This window comes from Garra rufa, chromosome 6, assembly GCF_049309525.1.
Source record: "Garra rufa chromosome 6, GarRuf1.0, whole genome shotgun sequence".
Classification (NCBI taxonomy): domain Eukaryota; kingdom Metazoa; phylum Chordata; class Actinopteri; order Cypriniformes; family Cyprinidae; genus Garra; species Garra rufa.
In genome coordinates this window covers 46,236,062-46,259,194 of record NC_133366.1, presented here as the reverse complement: position 1 = coordinate 46,259,194, position 23,133 = coordinate 46,236,062, and the positions used below count along the sequence as shown (strand labels likewise).

The window sequence follows — 23,133 nt, the reverse complement described above, 5'->3', positions numbered from 1 at the left end:
GCCCTTTACATTTCCAGGATGTTGGATATGTTAAAAACTACAAATGCTGGATTGTAGCTAGCATTGTGGGGCTGTAGCATCTCCAGCCTATGGAAACACATTCACAGAGTGTTCAAACACAGCTGAACACATGGGAACGAACATTAATTCTGAAAGCATTATTATTGGCAGCTGTTGTTCACAGATTGTCAAAAGAACAGTAACAGATTGCACTTTTGATACAACAGAATGTGCATTCAATAAATTAGCATTCTAATCTAGTTTAAAGATAAAAATCGTATTTAGACAAACTTAGCAGAAGAAGAGGTAGTTAAAAGCTTGATTTCTTTAATGCAAGAATCATTATTGTACATTAACAATTCAATGGTCTCTGCACAGCTTTTTTTTTTTTTTTTTTTACAATATGTACCACAAGTCTATGTCAGCACCTACAGGTATTTACATGACATAATGTTACACTGGAGACAAAGGTGCTGGGGGGAATAGAGTGACGAAAGAGGATGAATGAAAAAAAAGATGGATGCTCAAGGAGGAAAACAAGAGTGATTGAGAGATGTGCATGACAGCGGACGTATGGCTATCACAGCACTTGTGCCTGCTGCTAGAGCAGAATTAAGAGAAGGCAAAAAAAAAAAAGGAGAAAATAATCATGAATAACATTGTCAATAATATTAAAATAAAACATTTGTTGCTTTTCAAAGCCGCAGCGTGGTAACTGAGAGCTGGGGCAGTGACAGGTGCTGGAGGAAGAGGCAGGTACCACACACACACACTCAAACACAACTCATCAGTCGTTCACTCACACACATCAAGTACTTGTATACACACGCAATCATACAGACATTGCTCATTATGTTGCAAACATGCACACAAAAATGTTTTCTTGTTCCTGCGTTCGATCACATCTCAATTCAGCCATAACAACCTTACACACACATACACACACACAATCAACTCACGCAGCAATATAGTGAATGAGGGTTGTGTGTTTGTCGACAGGATCCTATGGAAGGGCACTTAGGCCTCTGCACTGAACACCATCTCCCACCGATCACCTCAACTGGGCTCTGTAGACCAATCGGAGAATGTGCTGGGCTGTGGTGAGCTCTGTTATTGGCTGCTTTTAGTTCCTGGTCTGAATAAAGATGGGAGGATGACTGAGGAGTGGCATTTTTGTTTTCACGTATTTCGCTGTCGTTGTTTTCTTTTTCTTAAGAGCTCAGATCATCCTATTGCGTTTGTGAGTGGGCGAGTCTGTTATGACATCATTGCACTGGGCGGAGCTTCGTTTACGAGTTCCGTTGTCGAGGTGGAGCGCCATCTCCTCGGCAATGAAAGTGTTGAGGTCCACGTCGTGGAGACCGTTCCTGCGGCGACTGGGGGCGGAGCTGGCGCTCAGGTGTGTGGGCGAACCTGGGGCTCCGGAGCGCATACTGATACTCGCCATGGCTCCGCTTAGACCTTCAGATCACACAGGTGGGAAAACAATATAAATGACTAACATACAGTACAGACCAAAAGTTTGGACACACCTTCTCATTCAAACAGTTTTCTTTATTTTCATGACTATGAAAATTGTAGATTCACACTGAAGGCATCAAAACTATGAATTAACACATGTGGAATTATATTTAACTATAACTCTATAAAATATTATATTCTATATATACACTATATATACACTTCTGCACAACACAACTGATGGTCCCAACCCCATTTATAAGGCAAGAAATCCCACTTATTAAACCTGACAGGGCACACCTTTGAAGTGAAAACCATTTCAGGTGACTACCTCTTGAAGCTCATCAAGAGAATGGCAAAAGTGTGCAAAGCAGTAATCAAAGCAAAAGGTGGCTACTTTGAAGAACCTAGAATGAGACATATTTTCAGTTGTTTCACACTTTTTTGTTATGTATATAATTCCACATGTCTTAATTCATAGTTTTGATGCCTTCAGTGTGAATCTACGATTTTCATAGTCATGAAAATAAAGAAAACTTTGGTTCAAAGGTGTGTCCAAACTTTTGGTCTGTACTGTATATTCACAGTCCCTAATTCATCAAGACAACATGCTAGCACCATTTGCAACATATAATCGAAAACTGTTGTTGAAACTACTATAGAACCCTGCACATGGCATATATGGGTCATTCTACAGAATTAGTGCAAACTGCTGTCCCACAACCAAATTACACATTTAAAAAGCATTCAAGTCTTAGATTTTTACTAAGATCCTTCTATTATTTATTGGAGTGGTTCTCAATCCTGCTCAAAATGTGCAGAACAGGGGTCCCCCAGGACCAGGATTGAGAACCACTGATCTCTTGAAACCCACAATAATATTTAAAATATCAATAAGCTTAATATATATAAAATTCTCACTTAAATGGGTAATTTCAATTGGAAGGTGGCTGTCCCAAACCCCAACCTTTGAATTTTTTTTGATTATTTTGTAAAGTGTTTTTTGATTGTTAATTTTAAAAACATGTCCTCATTGTTTCAGTGGTGACAAAAGGGAACACACAATCCTCATATTTGAGGGAAATAAACAACATTTTAGTACAGTTATGCAATTTTTGTTTTGCATTTTAGCATGTTTTAGTATGCAAGTTACTATTCTGTAATGTGATCGCTACCAATACTTACGGTCTCTACCAAAACATGGGATGTTTTGTCAAAAATAATGTATACTGAATTATCAAGTAAGATTTTATGATAGTTTTTGGTTTAATGTATATTCAAACTAATGAATCCTTAACTTTGAAATGAATATGATCAACTTTTTAACCAATAAAATTGGATATATATATATATATATATATATATATTTTTTTTTTTTTTTTTTTTTTTACAATGTAGATGTAAGCAAAATCTTAATAGGTCAATATAACCCTTCTAATTATTTATTATTACTGTGTTTAGGTAGTGACAAATTTGGGGAGAGAACCAATATTCCAAACTTTCTAAAAATACAATATGAGAGTTAACTGCACCATCACTAGAAATGTGTGCCTTGGATATTATACAAGTTGTAAACATTCCATTTTTTGCAAAAGGCCATTTTTTCAAGACGTTTCCAACTTTTCTATAGAATGACCCATATATAAATTCATTCCAGCAAGATGAATTAAGTATAGGAACAAATTCTTAATTTGTAGCTCTGACTGAATGAAAACAAGGGAGATAATTAATAAAATGCATTCTAAAAATCCATTCTTAATTTGTGGCCACAAGTAATGTCATATGCAAAGCTCTGTCTAGTGCATGTGCTCAGAAAACCTTCACCAGTGACATTTTGCTGTATGTGTACCATTTCTATGAAAAAAACTCACATTTGAACAATACTACAGGCCATAGAACGAGCTGCAGTGGAAAATCATACAATGCATTTTGCCCAAAGGAAGCACTTTACATTATACACTTCAAAGAATGTCATAAAACAAGTTTCTTTGCTGTTTAATACAAATGAGAGAATTGAGATGTGTATCTTTTGCAAATCAATTAATGTGTATCTTTTGCAAAGCAATTAAATGCCACTGTCATCAAGCACACTCACCATGCAGAGCAATGGCCTCCCTGAAAGGCTGCAGGTCTGTTTCTACAGATGAACTTGTCTCCGAGGACGTGGGTCGGCTTGGCGACACCATTGCAAGTCTTGGCGGAGCCCTGGAGCTACGTGGCGGTGGGGCTTTACCACAGAGGAAGCTGATAAGATCCTCACGCCGAATAGTCCGCCTCCTTTTCTTCACCCATGCCAGGACATCTTTGTTTCGTCTCTGATGTCCGATCTGAATACCCAGCTCATAACTCCGCTGATGGGCATCAACACTCTCTGGAAGATGGGAGGGGGGGGACTTGGCATGAGTATTTCTGTATGTATGTCAGAAATCAGCCTAGCTGCATCAATGTCTCCTAATGTTTAATGCCCTTTTTAGAAAAACCTTTTGATTTCAGAAATTGTTATACGGCATCATGCAGAGAGCAAGTATTTTATGTGAAGAAACAGAACAGCTGATAATTAAAATAAGAAGCTTTTAAATAACGTAATTATGTAAATGTTATATCATCGATTTCCAAAGCAATTGCGTAACGCCATCAATTTTCATTCTGCCAGAACAGCAGCAGAATCATCATCTCCTCAGGAACAGCAGCCACTGTTCTTCAATATATTTTCAATCCATAATAGGCAACAAATAAACCGCCTCAACCATAACTGGCAGGCATGAAGATTTGTTTCAATTGACAGGGTTTCCATTGCCAGGCTGGAACCAGATTGAAATGAATTATACGCTCGCAAAATCTTGAGATAGGGTGCATGAAATGATTCAAGAGAAGATAAAATCTCACTGAGGTGTTTATAAGAAAAATGAGGAGGTTTAGTAAATACACTTGGACTGAAGAGTTTCTGGTTCACTCAAAGTTGAGTCAAAACTCTACACTTCCAAACTAAACTTGAACTGGCCACATCCTATATGCTTCTATAAAACTTTTCGCAAAAGTGAACTTGCTAAATCAGTCAATACGTAGGCAGTGATCTCCAGTAAACTGAACAAACAAACACTCCCTGTTCTTGACAGCTTCTAATAACGTGCCTCAAATCATCCACATGACACATCTGACATCCCTCATCACCACATCATCTTTCATTACCCCAAACCAAACAGACAAAACATCTGAATGATGACTCAAGTTTTGCTAGCAGACAACGCTGTACACATTACTGTGATGGGTTTAAGGTTTCATAACTGCAAACTAATAAATCACCACTACTCTAGGCTGTGAATAAGACTTCCACTGTTACAATCAGAGAGATTCTGCCTGGAGAGAGGAATAAATCAATAGGACTTTAAGATGTTGTTTCTAGTCTCCAACATATGAGCAACCTACTAAATGCTGCTCAACAGCTATTTTTAATGGGCAAACAGGTGTTCTCCATTATAATGTAGGCTCTGGTATTTTAATTCATCTCAATCACTGTGGTCCCTTTCTGGAGGTTACAAAGTGTCTTATTTGTGATCCTGGACCACAGAACCATATAGTATGGGTATATTTGTAGCAATAGCCAACAAGACATTGTATGGGTCAAAATGATAGATTTTTCTTTTATTCCAAAAATAATTTGAATATTAAATGTTCCATGAAGACATTTTGTAAACTTCCTACCCTAAATATAATTTGTAATATGCATTGCTAAGAAATTCATTTGGACAACTTTAAAGGCAGTTCTCTCATTATTTTGATTTTTTTTTTTTTTGCACCCTCAGTTTCCAGATTTTCAAATGGTATCTCGGCCAAATATTGTCCTTGAATTGCTCATTTAACCGATATATATGTTGTAACTGAAATTAATTTACATGCTGAACTGGACAAAATACAAATTGTTCAGTCTGTCATCAGCTATTCATTAACAAATAAGATGTTCAGGCTCAAAATGGCAAATATTATTACCTTAAAGGTACATTATAGTAACTTTTCAAATGACACCTCCCTAGTAACAGTTTTGTACCTTTTTTTTTTCCTCTCAGAGTGTAGCTCCAACCAGTGGCATTGCTGCTTACAGCCTGCAGTTTAATGCTATTGGTTTGTGCTACAGTTGAGGCTTGTTCGCACCCATGACGACAGCTGTAACGATAACTTTAAAGTTCTAATTTTAAGTTCTAAAATAAGTCTAATTTTATGAGAATAAGGAAGTCCACACTACAACTACAACAATAACACATTGGGGAACAATATTGTTGGAATCATTTTCAGAACTATTTTATTCCAGATATGTTTAAAAATATAGCCAAAAGTCTGCCTGACTTTTAAGAGCTCAAGCATTTAAAGCAACAGACGACATAACTGAAAAGTGTGCTTATAAGTACGCATTGATGTGGACAATAATAGAGGGTTTGCACGATTGTCGTCACGATTTGGTCAGTTACCCGGATGCACACCCATACTGGCGATACTCAGATGTAAACAACAGCATTAATTGCATGGTTAATGTACTACTGAATACGTTGTTCTGCTAATTTATGCTGTCTAAACCACAGCCAAAAAAAAAAAAAAGTGTGGAAGCTGCAAAATCATATAGAGAAGAACTTAAGCAGGAAAGGGCGAAATAGTTTGATAAACTAAAGTTAATAGGTGGTAAAGTTACGTACGAGCAGTGCTAATTAAGATATTAGCCTAATATTTCACCTACCTGACCGGAAGAACAAACATGAATTTTGTCAAGATTCTTGCCCTGGAAATCGTTTGGTTTGGCCAACCACAAACGCCTTTTGTTCCTTAGGCAGTTTTTTGCACTCTTCTCCTTCATTTGTTATAACTTTTAGCAGTCTGTAGTACTCCAAATGTTTTTCCCTATTCCAACCGATTACAGCCCAAAACATGGGAATAACTGACCATTTTCAGCAGCAATAATCAGCAAATTATGCAAGTTTCGTTCAGTTCTGCTGTATTGTTTACGTTCAGCGTTGCCAATATGGCCGATTGACGGGCGTCGTGAAAACACTCTATTTAGTTATTATTCTTATTGTGAATGACGCTGTTGTCTTTAAAAGCAGGTAAGACCTTAAGTGATTGAAAAATAAGTGATTCCTTGACTAAAAAAAAAGATGCATACGAAAACAGCAGTATGTTCACGAACAAAATTAATACAGACCAATTAATGACAATCCTAAAAATGCAACAGTTCATCTAAAAGCTCCCAACTTACCTTTGTATAGGTTAGTGACGGCAGTTGCAGCATTTTGAAAGGGAACCCATAAGGAAAGCCCCTGTTGTTGACATACTCTATCTGAGGGAGTGAAGAGACAGGAAATGGTTACGTTGCAAGTGAATATACATAATTTCCCGTCTGAATATGACACATACATTTACCCACCGTGTTTAAAGAAAGCCAAGAAAACACCCAAGACAACTAAACCAACACCAGCTTTATATTTAGTACCTTAACGGCCTCTCACACTGGCTGTGTGTTATGAGATAGCGAGCTGCCTACTTAAACAGCACTTTTGGCCAGCATAAGCGCGCTTGGAATGTTCTAAAAGCGTCTATGATGACCATAAGTGCGGTCTCTATGTTTTGAGACACAGCCATTAATTACACGACGTCTAAATTTGATATGTAGCAAGAGGACTCTACGCCATTTTGTTGGGTAGCTTTAGTTTATCTGATTGTGCCGGCTTGTCCAAACCACAGCTTTGTGTATGAAAACGTGCACTTGCAATTTAAACCAGCTTTATGGCGTCTTATCTGTTTATTAAGAAACATGAACAAACCTAGCTCTGACACAATAACTCACAACCTTTAAACTTAGCCTGCTAATCCTGCCTTCGCCATTTTGTTTCGCATACTATTATTGTTGTTAACAAAAAGTCACACGATTCCATCGGGTTATATCATAGTTTGCATCCCTAGATCGTTTTGTTTGCACATGTGGCGTTTGAGTTCATACCAGAGGAGTTCTCGATCACAAATCGAGTTATTTTCATCGGATGAACTCCTCCCTGCACTTCGCCATTTTGTTTTGCTTGATAAGACAACCAGCTGGGTGACGCTTTAAATATCTTTTACATTTCGTAAAAGACGTTTAAATGTACTTTAACTCGTTTTACTAATTAACAAAGACGAATAAACGGTGACACTTCTGGATAGTGCCCTGAGAGAAAAGGATTTGTGTCAGTTTACGTTCCTCGTCTCCCACTTAGCAACGATGCTAATCTGTAAACGCCACCGACCTTCAAAACAGCCAAATTAGAGGCGAAGTATTCTGAATTGAGTTCTAAACATATATTTTATTGTAAAACAAAACCTCGGCATCTTAATTAGCTCGCGTTAGATTTATCCATTGAGCTTATGAGTTAGTGTCCTTTGTTTGCCAGTGTCGGCTAGCCAGCTAACGTTGAAGCTAGCTCTCAGTGACTTTTTATTACATATTTCGCACCTTTATACAGTTGGGCGACGGCGGTGGCGGAGTTCTGGAAGAGATGCCAGAGTTTTTGCTGGCTCTGCTCGGTCTCCTCCTCACTCGGTTCTTCTTGCTCGGCCTCGGCTAGGCACTGCCGCTCCCATTTGGAGAACCAGTGCTCGGGTCCGTGTTCCTGGATCTCCGCTTCCCCCTCCTCCTTCTTCTCCTCCATGGCCGCAAAAACACTTAAACCGCTGCTGTAATGTTGTAACGTTCGCTTACAAAAGTTCTCCGTGGTGATTAAACCCGGCCGTCGTCGATTGTCGCCGGCGGCCTCATCGACAGCTGTTAGTTTACGTCTGCATAGCGAACGGTGCTTGCACTTCTCCGCCACACAGTCGATGAAAACAACTTAACGTTGCCGAGACTCAAACCCCGCCCTCTTGAGTTATGCTCGACGCGCATTGGCTGCAGACAAACGGGGCGTGGTTGGGCGTCAACGGCTCAACCGTTCATTAGATGCGTCAACTGTCTGTCATCTGTCACGGAGTGACAATGAATGAAGACACCGCCCCTGTTTATGTGAACTGCCACACCAAATACTTGAGCCTCAAGTACACTGAGTAGGAACGCAAGATTGCGCAAGCCCATAATGAGTCCCTATTCATGCAGCGAGTGTCCTTAACGAAGTCTTTTCCTGTTGCTCTTCTGTTCTTACAGTAGGCGTCTCTGGTAAACAAAGAGAAGGGATTTTGATTATACAGCCTGATGTGATGCCTTTCTTTGGCCTACAGAGGGCGTCATTATACAAGTACACGAATGCATCTTTCTTGCTCAAAACCAATTTAAAGTCACAGACGACTTTCATGGTGGCATATTTTAAAACACCTCCCTTTTTATGTATATGGGTCATGCTACAGAATTGGTCCAAAGTAGGATTTAAAAAAAAAAAAAACGTCTTGTATGTATGCACATTGTATAATATCTAAGGGACACATTTCTAGTAATTGTGTAGTTAATTCTCATATTGTATTTTCAGAAAGTTTTGGAATATTTGTCCTCTCCACCAATTTGGCACTACAAAAACAGTGATTTAAGTGTACTTTAAGAGATTTGTTGGCAAAAAGTTGATCATACTGATTTCAAAGTTATATCTTATAAGGATTCGTATATATTGAACCAAAAACATCATAAGATCTTAGTTGATAGTTCAGTATACTCCACTTTTTTAAAGAACCAAAAAGATTTTTTTAAAACAACAATGAAAAAAAAAAAATTTAATATCATTTTCAGAAGTTAAAATTTAGGAGTTAGGGTTTGGGACAACCACCTCCTAATTGAAAGTACCCACTAAATAATGACTGTAATCTCTGTAGTTGTTATTGTTGGGGTCAAAACATAATGCAATGCAATACAATTATGATTGAGAGGTATAAATGTTATAAAAGAGTATAAAAGAGGTATAAAAGGGTAATAAACATTCCTCAAAAGCCTGATGTATCATGTTACAACATGATTTTTTTATAAAAAGTACTGATAATCTGTCCAGTAAGTGTTTATTTATTTACTTTATAATCATAAGTCAATCTTTTACAACAAATAGACAATGTTTACTGCAAACTTTCAATCACATAACAAAAAACATGTAATAGATTGTGAATAATTTAGAAATTTGCATTTTAAATGTTATAATAGTCTTTATAGGGTTAAATGAAACTCATCATTAAGCTATACAGAATTTATCTTATTTAAAAAGGATATTTAAGTAGGTTTCGATAACATTTCACAAAAGATATAAGAATGTAGATCAAAATTTGATGTTGTTAAAAAACATTAACATTAAAATTAGTGACATTTTTCATATAAATATAAACATATAAACATTTAACATATTCTTAACTGTTATTCTTAACTGTTACATGTGCTTTAAAAGGTTCTTCACAACGATGCCTTAGAAGACCCATTCAAAGAACCATTAAGTCAAAGATTCTTTGAAGAACCATCTCTTTCTTACCTTTTTATTATCAGAAGAACCTTCTTTCACCACAAAGAACCTTTCGCTAAACAGGTTCTTCAGATGGTTTTTTATGGAACCATTTAGACAAAAATGGTTCTTCTATGGCATCGTGAAGCACCTTTATTTTTAAGAATGTATTTTGTTTCATAAGTGCAGGAGTTATATAGCAGCAGGTGTTACGTAGAACCGGGACGTGCAAGGACTTTGACAGGAGACGCACATGACCTCTGGTTGAATGGCAATTCATGTCTGGAGTATAAGGTACTGGAAGGGTGGAGCATCAATAGACTCTTAAATGTTCATTACACCTGGAAGCTTGTCACTTTTTCTCTTCTCTTCTCTGCCTCAGTCTCTCCAGCTCCATGGATGTATGTGATCTAAAAATGTTGCCTGCTGGGGAAAGCGATGACACAAAGGTGTTTGTAAAGGTGCCGGGCCCAACTCTGACATATCAGAACATTCACTACTGCGTCAGAGAAAGCCGTGGGCCGTGCCGCAAGAGAGGACCTGAGCGAGAAATCCTAAAAAATGTCAGGTTAGTGACTGTGTGTGATATAGAAACATGGGGGAACTTTTTGAGCAATGTTGCTTGGGCACTTTCCCATCGAGAATGAGCAACAAATTTCTATCTGGGTACTTTAGATCGGTCGTAGGCCCCACTGACGGCAACAATGCCCAGCAACCTTGCTCAAAAAGTTGCCTCGTGTATCATCACCTTTAGAGCAGGTGTTGACATCCACGCAGACCATATTTAGATTTCACATAATTTTGATACCGATAGGTTATCTTTAAGATAAGCATCCTAGAGCCATTTGATATGCATGTGTATACCAGTCAAACGTTTTTGTACAGTAAGATTTTTAATGTTTTTTTAAGAAGTCTCTTCTGCTAACCAAGCTTGAACTTATTTGATCCAAAGTACAGCAAAAACAGTAAAATCTAGAAATATTTACTGTTTTAAAATACCTTTTTATTTTGATACTCTGATCAAAGCTATATTTTTATCATGATTATTCCAGTCACATGATTCCGGTCACAGAAATCATTCTAATATTTTGATTTGCTGCTCAAAACATTTATTATTATTATTATTATTATTATTATGTTTGCAACAGCTAAGTAGTATGTGTTCAGGTTTCTTTGATGAATAGAAAGTTCAGAAGAACAGCATTTATCTGAAATCTTTTGTAGCGTTATAAGTAACTATATAAAAAAGTTATATAAGCTTTTGAATAGCATAGTATAATGTTAAAAAAGATTTTTATTTCAGATAAATGCAGATCTTTCTATTCGTCAAAGAATCCTGAAAAAAAATTACTCAATTGTTTTAAATAATTGATAATAAAAAAAGGTGTTTCTTGAACAGCAAATCAGCATATTAGAATGATTTCTGAAGGATCATGTGACACTGAAGGCTGGAGTAATGATAGGAATAGATTACATTTTAAAATATATTCAAATAGAATTTGAAATAGTAAAAAATATTTCACAGTTTTACTGTTTTTGCTGTACTTTGGATCAAATAAATGCAGGCTTGGTGAGCAGAAGAGACTTCTTTAAAAACATTAAAAATCTTACTGTTCTAAAACTTTTGACTGGGAGTGTACATAGACTGCTCTTTTATTGCATATGTCATAATGAAATCAGATAAACAAAAATGTGCCTTATATAATAAGCATTATGTAATAAAAAATGTAAAGTATCTCTATCTATTTTAATACATTTAAAAATGTAATTTATTCCTGTGAAGTAAAGCTGAATTACGCCAGTCTTCAGTGTCACATGATCCTTCAGAAATCATTATAATATGCTAATATGTACTCAAGAAACATTTTTTATTGTGAATGTTGAAAACCACTTTACTTCACTTTGCTTAATATTTGTATGAAACCTTTTTTCAGGATTCTTTGATGAACAGAAAGTTCAAAAGAAAGATGTATAAGTGTATAACAAATACACTGCAAAAAACTATTTGTTAAGTCAACATAAAATAATTTGTTACCTGACTGCCTTAAAATTTTAAGTTTAGTCAACTTGAAATGTTAAGATGTACTAAGTGACATTTTAGATATTTGAGTTGATTCAACTTAAAAATTTAAGGCAGCAGGGTAACTAATTATTTTAAGTTGACTCAACAAATTGTTTTGTTTTTACATTGTAGTTGCAGCTTAAGGAGCTATTTTTACTATTTCCATTTGATTTGACTCTTTCATTGACTTTTTCATTAATGAAACCTGTTGTAACGATTCAAGCATATTAAAATACTTTTGATTTAATTTAGACCTTGCCACAAAATTGACATTTTTAGGTTATTTGCTAAACATTTTACAATGCACTTAAACTGTTTTGATATTTTTTTTACTGTTTTAGTGGAATCATGAAAACAGGCCTGAATGCAATCATGGGAGCAACAGGAAGCGGCAAAACATCGTAAGACGCTCACAGAATCAACAGACTATAGAAAGGTTTACAACTGACAATAAACTGGCAGCTACACTTAGTTTCTAACCTTTATTTTTTGTGTGAAGGCTGTTAGATGTGATCGCTGGTAGGAAGGATCCTCGTGGTTTGCGCTCAGGTCAAGTTCTGGTTGACAACCAGGTCGTGACCTCTGACCTCCGGCTCATGTCTGCCTATGTTGTGCAGGTAAGAAAGCAGCATCTTAAAAAGGATTAAGGAATATTCTGCTTTCTGTGTGATGCATGTAAGTGTTAACGCAGGAAAGATTATTGTGTAATAGAACTATTTTTGTCTTCTGTTCCAGTTTTGCTTAGCTCAATATCAAACACATTCATTTAGTTGGTTTAATTCCTAACATTTTCTTTGATCTCTGTTTGTCTGTCTGTGTCCATCTGTAGGATGATGTCCTGATGGGAACTCTGACTGTGCGGGAGAATCTTTCATTCTCTGGAAATCTGCGGTTGCCGAGGAAACAGTATTCCACTGCTGATAAGGAAAAAAAGGTGGAGAGCATCATTCAGGAGCTAGGATTAGAGGACTGTGCAAACACCAAGGTTAGTCACAAATTCTACTGATGGTTTTTAACGTCCAATAATAATAAAAAAAAAAAAACAAGCAACTTATATAAACATTGTCTTGAATAAACTACTCATTCCTTTTTTAACTTTTTTGTTTAGCATATACTCAAAAATGTAACTGTCCTGAGATTGCAGGAGAAAAGGGAAAAAAAGTCTCACAAAAAATAATAAAATAAAATATAAAAAATAAATGTGTTGATTAATTTGGACTTATTTGTTTTTCGATGTAGTTTTATTTGTCTTAAATAAATAAGACAAAAATAAAAAATAAATAAAGTTTGTTTTAAAATATTTTAAAATGTCTGTTAAAAAATAAGTCACAAGGTTACAAATATCTTTTAGAAAGATTTTTTTTTTATTTATGGTATTAATCATATAGAAATCTTTTTACCTAAAATATTAAATATTAAAAATAGAAGAAAAAAATAGAAAAATTAAATGCTATCAAAAATGTTAATTTCCGTGATTAAAATTTTCTAACACATAAAAAAAATATTTAGGCAATTAATGATTTTTCATTTCCTCGAAATATTACCAAAAAGTTTTAACTAGTAATTTTCAAATTCTAAAAATATTATAAAATTATATAAAAACATGATATTGATAAATGCCAAAACATCTATAAGTCTAAATTTCTATATAGACAACACATTATATATAAAAGACACATCTAAATGTGACATTTATTATAATGGCTTTATGTGAAGATTGTTTTATGTTCACTTAAATTAAAAGTTTGAATATTTTTAATGTTCTTTAACAGTTTAGGCCTTTAATTTAAGTTTAAATGTTTAAATGTTACAAATAAATAATGCCACAAGTTTTACTGTAATGTTGAATTTGCTATATTTACTCATTGTATCCTCAGACATTGATACAAAAATATCCATTTAACAGTGCAGTATTGTTATTTGTGATATTTAATCCATAATACTAAAAATTATATTACAAAAATTTAAATATACTGTTTTTATTCCCCTTTTTCTGATTCATTAGCCTCTATAGGGACATAACAAAAGAAAAACAACATGCAGTAAATGGTAAAACTGTTTGCACTACAAACCAGTGTGCTCAAAATTTAGATAAAACATTAAAATAATATGGTAAGACGTCAATTTGCCAATATCAAGCAGCTGTTTTGTACAGCTAAAAATAACTGGACACAGATGAGACCTGAAGCCAGACCCATAAAATTTACAAATTGCCGTGCCCGCTTTTACGGGAAGAAAAAAGTGGATATTGTTTCTACAATAATTTGGAGATTCAGTGTGAAAATGTATTTATGATTACAAATTTTAATGTTAAATACAGGAAAAATGCAACTAATTCATTTTCATTGATTGAGAGCACTAAATTAAATGTATTAATTAAATATGTCTTTCTTCAAGATTGGTACAGAGTTCATAAGAGGTGTCTCAGGGGGAGAAAGAAAGCGCTGTAGCATTGGTATGGAGCTTATTACATCTCCTACTCTTCTGTTCCTGGATGAGCCGACCACAGGCCTCGACTCCAACACAGCTAACAGCATCATTAGTCTTTTGCACAGGTACAAACTTATTTTAATAAGCCTCCATCAACCTCAGATACAGTGCCTGCATGTCCTGCTTGTTTGGTAACCACTTGAAATCTTTATGTCATTTTATCTTATCACTACAACTGTCCTTTTTCTCTCTTTTGGTCTTTCAGGTTGTCACGGGGTGGTAGAACTATAATTTTCTCTATCCACCAGCCACGTTACTCAATCTTCAGGCTCTTTGATCACCTGACACTGCTCCATAAGGGAGAAACTGTTTTTGCTGGCCCTGCCGGCAAAGCCATGGACTACTTTCAGAGTCTGGGTAATAAAATGCATACATATATTTCATATGCTAGTCATATGAATATGAATGAAAGTGATCTCATCCAACTTTTTCTTAAAAGATCACAATTTCTGGAAACTACCCATCTTTTTCTTCCAATATTGCAAATTGGTGTGTCTTACCATATTATTTGAATGTATTATCTTAATTATGAACACACTGCTTTTTGTAGTGCAAACAGTTTTACCATTTAATGCATGTTGTTATTCTTTTTGTTATTTTCCTATAGCGGCTAATGAACCAGAAGTAAGCCTGTGGGCGTTGAAGAATAAGATGGATAGAAAAAGAATATTTATCTGTCATGTTTTAGACATTATTAAATTAATAATTATTATCTTCTCCTTTATTGATTAGGTTATACATGTGAGGCTTTCAACAACCCTGCAGATTTCTTTCTGGACATTACAAATGGGGAAACCTTGTCTTCAATGCCAACAGGTGATACACAGCCACAGACATGCAAATATGAGAACATATAAATGAAACTGAGGCATCGACTTACATAAAGTAATCTTTTTTGTTGTTGTTGTTGTTGATGTATTGTTCAGTGTATTAAAAGTTTATCTCTGTTCCTCAGAGAAGTCATTGGCTGAGCTTTACAGGGAGTCTCACTACTGTGCTGCTGTCAAAGAAGAGTTAAAATCTATTACTGGACCATCAGGTTCCTCATCTGAGGCTAAGAGCAAGGCAGCATCCTATGCCACATCATTTTTCTACCAGGTTTGTTTCATTAGAAAAAAAATCTTTTTGCATGTGCGTGTTCAGTAAATGATTAGCCAGTACATGAATTTGACCTGCTGTTCAACTTCAGATCATATCTGTTATCAGGTCAGTTATGGGTGAAATGAACAGTGAGCCATAAACCTTGTCTTTCAGATAGTTAGTATTTTTGTGTGTGTGTATATGTGTGCTTACATGAAATCATGTACAGTTGAGGTCAAAAATGTACACACACCTGGCAGAATCTGCAAAATGTTAATTATTTTGCCAAAATAAGAGGGATCATACAAAATTCATGTTATTTTTATTTAGTACTGACCTAAATAAGATATAAATCAGAGAAAATAATAGTTGAATTTATGAAAATGACCCTGTTCAAAAGTTTACATACACTTGATTCTTAATACCGTGTTGTTACCTGAAGGATTTTTCTGAAGAACAGCGGGCAGTTTAACTTTTCAGGACAAACAATCACTTAACACAAAAAACACAGCTGTGGATCATTCAGGTAACAACAGAGTATCAAGAATCAGGTGCATGTAAAGTTTTGAATAGAGTCATATTCATAAATTCAACTATTATTTTCTCTTGTCAACTATTTGTAAATATATTTTCTTGTTTTAGTAAAATAATTAGGCTACCATTTTGCAGATTCTGCAAGGTGTATGTAAACTTTTGACCCTATATGTGTTTGTATGTAGTTAAAGGTGGTATGTTGGAGGACAGTGCTGAACGTTGTCAGGAATCCTCAGACCTCATATGCTCAGATGGCAATGAACATACTGTGTGCTCTGCTGATTGGACTCATCTACTACCAGATGCCTTTAACTCTTCCTGAAGCCTTGCAGAACAGGTACTGATAGATTCATGCATCCATGCATCAGTCCATCCATTCATCTTTACTTATAATGTGTGTGTGTGTGTGTGTGTGTGTGTGTGTGTGTGTGTGTGTGTGTGTGTGTGTGTGTGTGTGTGTGTGTGTGTGTGTGTGTGTGTGCAGGATTGGAGCATTCTTCTTTCTCATCATCAACATGGTGTTTGGCAACCTATCAGCAGTTGAACTCTTCATTAATGAAAGAGCAATCTTTGTGTGAGTATGCTGTCACCCTTGTTTATATAATGCGTCATACAATACAGATTGTTTTCAAAGCAGCTTTACAGACAAACAAGAAAAAAAATTCAGTAAAGCAAATGCTGTACCACTGATTATTTTCCACAAGCATCTAAATGCCCCAATATATCGAGTGAAATCTGTGCTAAGAAACTCCTTCAATGGCTGCGGCGTCATGGCAAGCATCGGGACATTTATATCCTGCCAGGATGGCATCTAGCATTTCTTGTCTCTGCCATTTGTGAGCTGTGGTCTACTGAAAGCATACTCAAAGGCGTCAGAGCTAAAGTGGAGAAGACAAAGACGCAGGTCTTCAGAAAGTTTAATTCGCCCACAAGCATCTTTCCATTTTTTCTTTTTGCTAGGAAAAGCAGTGAAGACTTCATTGCTTCTCTTGTTGCCCTACGACATTATAGTCCAAATATGTATAAAACAATGTGGAATTTTATATAAAATAACTTAAATCTTTCATGGGTTTTCTACTACATATTTCATTAAGAGCCACCTTTTACATTTTATGGCATACAACTCTTAATACCTGGGGTTCCCTTTTTTCCAATTATGCTTTTAAGTGTGTTTATCTTTCAGTGTTATTTTAGCATTATTTATATAATATTCTATTATTTATTAATATAAGTTATATAAGTTATCTTTTATTTTTATACTAATATATACATATACAGTATATATATATTAATTGTAGTTTTTATTAAGCTTATTATGTGCTTATTTTTATAGTTTTTTTATGCTGAGCTTTAATTGATTTTTATTTCAGTATTACTAATTTTAGTACTTAAACTTAAATTTTACTTCAGTTAGTTGTCAAAACAATATTTCTTATTATTTCTTATTTCTTATTTTAGTACAGTTTTTATAAGTTTAGTTAAAAATTAAATATCAAACATATAATTTTTTTTATATTTAAATGTATATATTTATATATATTTATTTTATTTTATATTTATTTTAACTAACACAAAGGATTTTTATTAGTATTGTAATGGTATAGCATTTAATGTAGTTCTGGTTAACAGTAACAACTTTGCAATTTATGTGTCCATATTCTGTCTGTAAGAAATAAAAATTAAAGTTTGTTTTTTTATGTGTGTGTTTCAGCCACGAAAACTCTGGGGGATATTACCGTACATCTGCGTATTTCCTGTCCAAGGTGTTTGTGGATCTGATACCAAATCGCATTGTGCCAATATTCATCTTCTCCAGCATTTCTTACTATATGATGGGTGAGCAAACATAATACATTATTCATATGCTAAATGTAAATGTATTGTATACTAAATAAAATCTGAATATGCACAGTAAGTGTACATATCTTTATTTGTGAACAGGGTTGAATCCATCATTCACAACCTTCCTGTGCTTTGCATTGACCATGTCTATGGTCAGTCTGGCAGGAGTCAGCTTGGCCTTCCTGGTCAGTGCCAGCGTGAGCTCTTTCGCCATGGCCAACGTCCTCATTGCCTTGCCTTTTGTCTTCATGATGGTCAGAAACCAAACATACACAGTTATGATACCAGTATGTTCTTGTTCTGTCATTCTCTCTTTCTTATTTGCTCTTTCTTTCTGTCTCTGTGTCGCAGGTATTTGGAGGGTTTCTGGTGAATCTCAACTCCATGCTCAGCTGGCTGTCCTGGCTCAAGTGGGCCAGTATCTTTAAATATGGACTAGATGTAAGGAAATGAGAGAGAGAAATAAATTTTTAAATGCAAAAAGTGTTATTAAATTAAAAGTGCATCACATTATCAGATAAGATGTGCTGATTATACTGCGATTGTGTGTTCTTTTATAGGCTGTGACTATAAATGAAATGAAAGGGCAGGTCTTCTACAGTGCCAATGCTACGTAAGTTGCTCAAACTGTTTAAAGATAAAGAGCAATGACTGTTCAGTTGAATTTACAAAGTTTTATAACTCAACCTCCTGCGTCAAGACAAACACATGCACTACCGTTCAAAAGCTTGGGGTCAGATTTGATTTTTTTTTTTTCAAAGCAATTAACACTTTTATTCAGCCAGCATTTATTAAACTGATCAGTACAAACATGTTACAAAAGATTTCTACCCCTCGCACAAAAGATATTCTTGAGAATTGAAAACTTGACTTTTGATTTTTTTCTCATTGTCAGACTAACAGGAGAGATGTATCTGCAGTCTCAGGGGATCGACTACAGTGTGTGGGGCTTCTGGCAGAACCAGGTGGCTCTTCTAGGCATTATCCTGGTGTGTTTGGTGTTTGCATACATACAGTTACTCAGGATCAACCGCTGGAAGTAATGCGCATGTTCTTCATAACACATTCACTCGTACACACAGTGTAATTTCATGTATGTTTAATTCACAGTTGTCTGTAAATTATTATATTTAAATGTAATTATTCATCTAGGGTTTCTTGTTCCCAAAGCTGGGTAGTAACAGATTACATGTAATTTGGATTACGTTATCAGATTCCAAAAATTAAAGACTTAATTTAAAAATGAAGAAATTACATTTTAAAATATTCAAAATCAGACTACAGTTACTTTTTTATTGCTTACTTGATTACATCTTATTCACACAAAAGCAATACATTCTTCACAATTTATTGATTCTCCCTAAAGAAGTGTTTCAACATATTTACCGGTATTTGAATTATCACTTTTGTTTTGTTTTTAACCACGTATTGCTATGTCTTTGAAAGGCTTTTGTCTTTGAAACACAATAAAATGCACAAATCACAATATATATAATGCAGGGATTCCCAAACTTTTTTGTCACCTGAACCTCAGGGATTTTAAAATAAATATTAAAAAAATTAAATATCATATTTGCATGTTCACGGTTCTTGGTTAATGCACTCAGGGGCGCCGCTCGCAATTTTGGGCCCTATGACAAAATATGAGGTTGGGCCCCCCCTACCGCACCAAAGCAGATCTCTGGGGGCCCCTAAAGGGCATGGACCCTAGAATTGTCCTAACTTTCCCCCCCTTAGCGGGGCCCCTGAATGCACTGCTTTTCTTACTTGGATTTTTTTGTCTTGTTTCCAGCCAAAATATCTAAAAATTCTTAAATCAAGAAGGATTTTCTAGACGAGTAAAAATTATCTTGTTTTCAGAAAAAACAAGTCAAAATTAAGTGTGTTTTTGCTTGAAACAAGCGAAATAATCTGCCAATGTGGTAAGAAAAATAATCTTGTTTTCTGTATGCTTGTTCTAAACAAAAAACTTAATTCTGGCTTGTTTTTTTTCTGAAAATAAGAAAATAATTTTTACTCGTCTAGAAAATCCATCTTGATTTAAGAATTTTCAGATATTTTGTCTGGAAACAAGACAAAAAATCTAAGTAAAAAAAAATCATTTTTTGTAGTGTGGCCACATGAAATGCAGGTAAACAAAATATATACATATATTATTTTTAATTTACTTTTATTTTAATGTTAATTTTTTTTATAATTTAATTGATTATTAGTTTTCCGTTAAACTTATAAACCCCCTGCAGTTCCTTCACGAGCCACAGTTTAGGAAACCTTGACATAACATATGCTTTTCATGTTGTTAATAACAACAATTGTAATATATTTTTGTATTTTTATATCAATATGATACAAGATTATGATATTTAAATCCATGTAATAAATTAATTAGGTCAAAAGTAATCTAAAAGTAATCTAAATTGTATTACCTAAAATGTGTAATGTAATGGATTACGTTACTAACTACTTTTTTTTTTTCATGCAATTTGTAGTAACAAATTACAATTTGTAAGTAATCTACCCAGCTCTGGTACCTTGATACATTATTGAAAATATAAAATGCTCTGTAAAGTAAAAAAGCCATGTTGTACAACATATCTGTATTTAAGATGTATTATATCAGCTATTTAAATGCTTTTCTGCTCAATTTAGTAACATTTGTAGGTAAAATTATTCATGAAGTAAATTGTCTAAATGCTTATCTTGCAAAATCACTGTTTTTTTGCAGTTGGATGATTAACTCAACTTTATAGTTACTGACATATAGTCTTTGTGACATTAAAATGAAGTTCTCAATTCTTTGTGCATGTGAAAGGCACGTTCTACATAAATATATGGTCATAGATTCTGCTCTATTTAACCAAAGATTTAATTTAAGCCTACTTTAAGTTAATTTTTCATATTTTTATCTATGTTCCTTACTTTGAAAGTTAATTTTATCCTACTTTAAAATAATTTTTCATATATCTTGATCTATATTTTTTTAGCACAAAAAATAAAATTCAAATATGTAGCCTATAAGTGAGTGTGCTTAAGTGAATGCATGTGAAGATGTTTTCCTTACTTTGTAAAATTATTAGATAAAATGATTTGCGAAATGTAAACAGATGAAATGTTTCTCTTGGGCAATCACTGTTTTTGTGCAACTGGATGGTTAGCTCAACTTTATAGTTACTGACATATAGTGTTTGTGACATGTAAATATAATATAATTAAATAAATATTTAATGAAAATAAAGTTGTCAATTCTTTGTGTACATAGGCACATTCTACAAAAATACATAGTCGTATATTTTGCTCTGTATATTTTGATCTATATTTGATTAGATTTTTTTAATCACAACAATAAAGTTCAAATGTGTAGCCTATAAGTGAGTGTGCTTAAAGGAGAAGTTCACTTCCAGAACAAAAATTTACAGATAATGTACTCACCCCCTTGTCATCCAAGATGTTCATGTCTTTCTTTCTTCAGTCATAAAGAAATTATGTTTTTTGAGGAAAACATTTCAGGATTTTTCTCCATATAGTAGATTTCTATGGTGCTTTGAGTTTGCGGCTTCAAACGATCCCAAATGCAGTCGTAAACGATCCCAGCTGAGGAAGAAGGGTCTTAACTAGTGAAACAATCGTTTTGTTTTGTTTTATTATTAATTTATATACTTTTTAACCTCAAACACTCATCTTGCTCTGCCTGAACTCTGTTTTTTCTGGTTTAAAGGAACACTCCACTTTTTTTGGAAATAGGCTCATTCTCCAACTCCCCTCTGTCACATCCGTGTTCTGTGTTTTTGCCCTAGCCTCAGTTCCTGTCTTTCCTTTTATGGTCTGTTTCCTGTTCCCGTTGTCTTGATTGATTTCCAGGTGTGTCTTGTCTTCCCCTATGTACTTAAGGAGTGTTTGGTCGTCAGTTTCTTTGTTCGCTGTTATGTGTCATTCGTTCTGTTCCTGTGTCTCCTAGTTTTGGTTATTCCATTGGATCTTTATTAAAGACATTTCTGTTAAGTTTATTCTATGTCTCCTCACTACATACTGTGACACCCTCGAGTTAATAAATTGAGTTTTACTGTTTTGATATTCTGGCGATATCACTTTTAGCATAGCTTAGCATAAATCATTGAATCCTATTAGACCAATAGCATCACGTTCAAAAATGATGTTCAAGTTTTAAATAGGACAAATATCGAAACTCGTTGGTTATTTTTGAATGCGATGCTATTGGTCTAATAGGATTCAATAATCTATGCTAAGCTATGCTAAAAGTGATATCACCAGAACAGCAGAGCGGCTGAATGGATTTCAAAATGGTAAAACTCAACTTATTATCTTAGGGGAGTTGGAGAATGAGCCTATTTCCAAAAAAAAGTGGAGTATTCCTTTAAGGCAGTTAGGCTATGTCGAAAAACCCATCTTATTTTCTCCCTTAACTTCAAAATTAATTTAAAAAATATCTAACATCGCTGCAGAAGTACCAAGTGTTTGCAACGGGAACATGCAAAGATCATCAAACACCTTTAACAAAAAAAAAAAAAAAAAAGATTTTAAAGTTAAGGGAGAAAATACCCTAAATTTGACATACCCTACTGTCTTAAACCGGAAAAAAAACAGTTCAGCAGAGCAAGACAAGACGAGCGTTTGAGATTAAAAAGTATATAAATCGTTTCGCTAGATAAGACTCTTCTTCCTCTGCTGGGATTGTTTACAACCGCATTTGGGATCGTTTGAAGCCGCATTTAAATTGCGTTTTGAAAGTTCAAAGCCGGGGCACCATAGAAGTCCACTATATAGAGAAAATATATGGATACATTTCTTTACGACTGAAAACAGAAAGACATGAACATCTTGGATGACAAGGGGTGTATATTATCTGTATATTTTTGTTCACTCCTTTTAAGTGAATGCATGTGAAGATGTTTCCTTACTTTGAAAGTATTAAGTAATTTTACCACTAGGCGGCAGCAGCAGCATTCTGAGTCATGACCTGCTGTCACCTACTGTACATTTCGCATTTTCCTCCGTGTCTTCCGCTACTCTGGTATTAATCACACACACTACTGTATGCAAGTATTTTGAACATTTTCTATATACTGTACATAGTAGCTATTAACCGGAATTTGTCATTCTGTCTTAAGGCAACATATAAAAATCATAAACCATGGAAGGCATTTGTTTACAGTATATATATTTTCATGTCGGGTCAAATGAATTTTCAGCTCATCGTTCTTTGTTTATCTATAACACAATTTTAAA

General features: G+C 34.7%; 2 protein-coding genes across 2 annotated transcripts; one reads left to right on the top strand and one right to left on the bottom strand.

The window, feature by feature from the left end:
- Window positions 1–307: 307 nt before the first annotated feature.
- hapstr1b (HUWE1 associated protein modifying stress responses b) lies at window positions 308–8,304 on the bottom strand. Its single transcript, XM_073842144.1, has 4 exons — window positions 7,934–8,304; window positions 6,704–6,784; window positions 3,557–3,832; window positions 308–1,461 (listed from the first exon to the last, which is right to left on the bottom strand). The coding sequence occupies exons 1-4, from the start codon at window positions 8,127–8,129 to the stop codon at window positions 1,220–1,222; spliced, it is 795 nt and encodes a 264-aa protein (XP_073698245.1). The 5' UTR covers window positions 8,130–8,304; the 3' UTR covers window positions 308–1,219.
- A 1,963-nt stretch (window positions 8,305–10,267) lies between these two features.
- On the top strand, window positions 10,268–21,098 carry abcg2b (ATP-binding cassette, sub-family G (WHITE), member 2b). The gene is made up of 15 exons (XM_073842145.1): window positions 10,268–10,449; window positions 12,285–12,344; window positions 12,443–12,560; window positions 12,773–12,928; window positions 14,341–14,498; window positions 14,639–14,790; window positions 15,166–15,249; window positions 15,389–15,531; window positions 16,233–16,384; window positions 16,532–16,621; window positions 17,759–17,883; window positions 17,989–18,143; window positions 18,241–18,330; window positions 18,450–18,502; window positions 18,785–21,098. The coding sequence occupies exons 1-15, from the start codon at window positions 10,277–10,279 to the stop codon at window positions 18,930–18,932; spliced, it is 1,857 nt and encodes a 618-aa protein (XP_073698246.1). The 5' UTR covers window positions 10,268–10,276; the 3' UTR covers window positions 18,933–21,098.
- Window positions 21,099–23,133: the final 2,035 nt, after the last annotated feature.

What these genes read in the sequence shown, in the direction of transcription:
- hapstr1b (XM_073842144.1), bottom strand. Translation starts at nt 8,129, where the DNA reads ATGGAGGAGAAGAAGGAGGAGGGGGAAGCGGAGATCCAGGAACACGGA. An exon ending in CGTCGCCCAACTGTATAAAG is followed by an intron (nt 6,785 to 7,933) that starts GTGCGAAATATG and finishes TCACTCCCTCAG; the next exon opens with ATAGAGTATGTCAACAACAG. An exon ending in CGTCACTAACCTATACAAAG is followed by an intron (nt 3,833 to 6,703) that starts GTAAGTTGGGAG and finishes CCCATCTTCCAG; the next exon opens with AGAGTGTTGATGCCCATCAG.
- abcg2b (XM_073842145.1), top strand. Translation starts at nt 10,277, where the DNA reads ATGGATGTATGTGATCTAAAAATGTTGCCTGCTGGGGAAAGCGATGAC. An exon ending in CCACATCATTTTTCTACCAG is followed by an intron (nt 15,532 to 16,232) that starts GTTTGTTTCATT and finishes GTTTGTATGTAG; the next exon opens with TTAAAGGTGGTATGTTGGAG. An exon ending in CATTTCTTACTATATGATGG is followed by an intron (nt 17,884 to 17,988) that starts GTGAGCAAACAT and finishes ATTTGTGAACAG; the next exon opens with GGTTGAATCCATCATTCACA.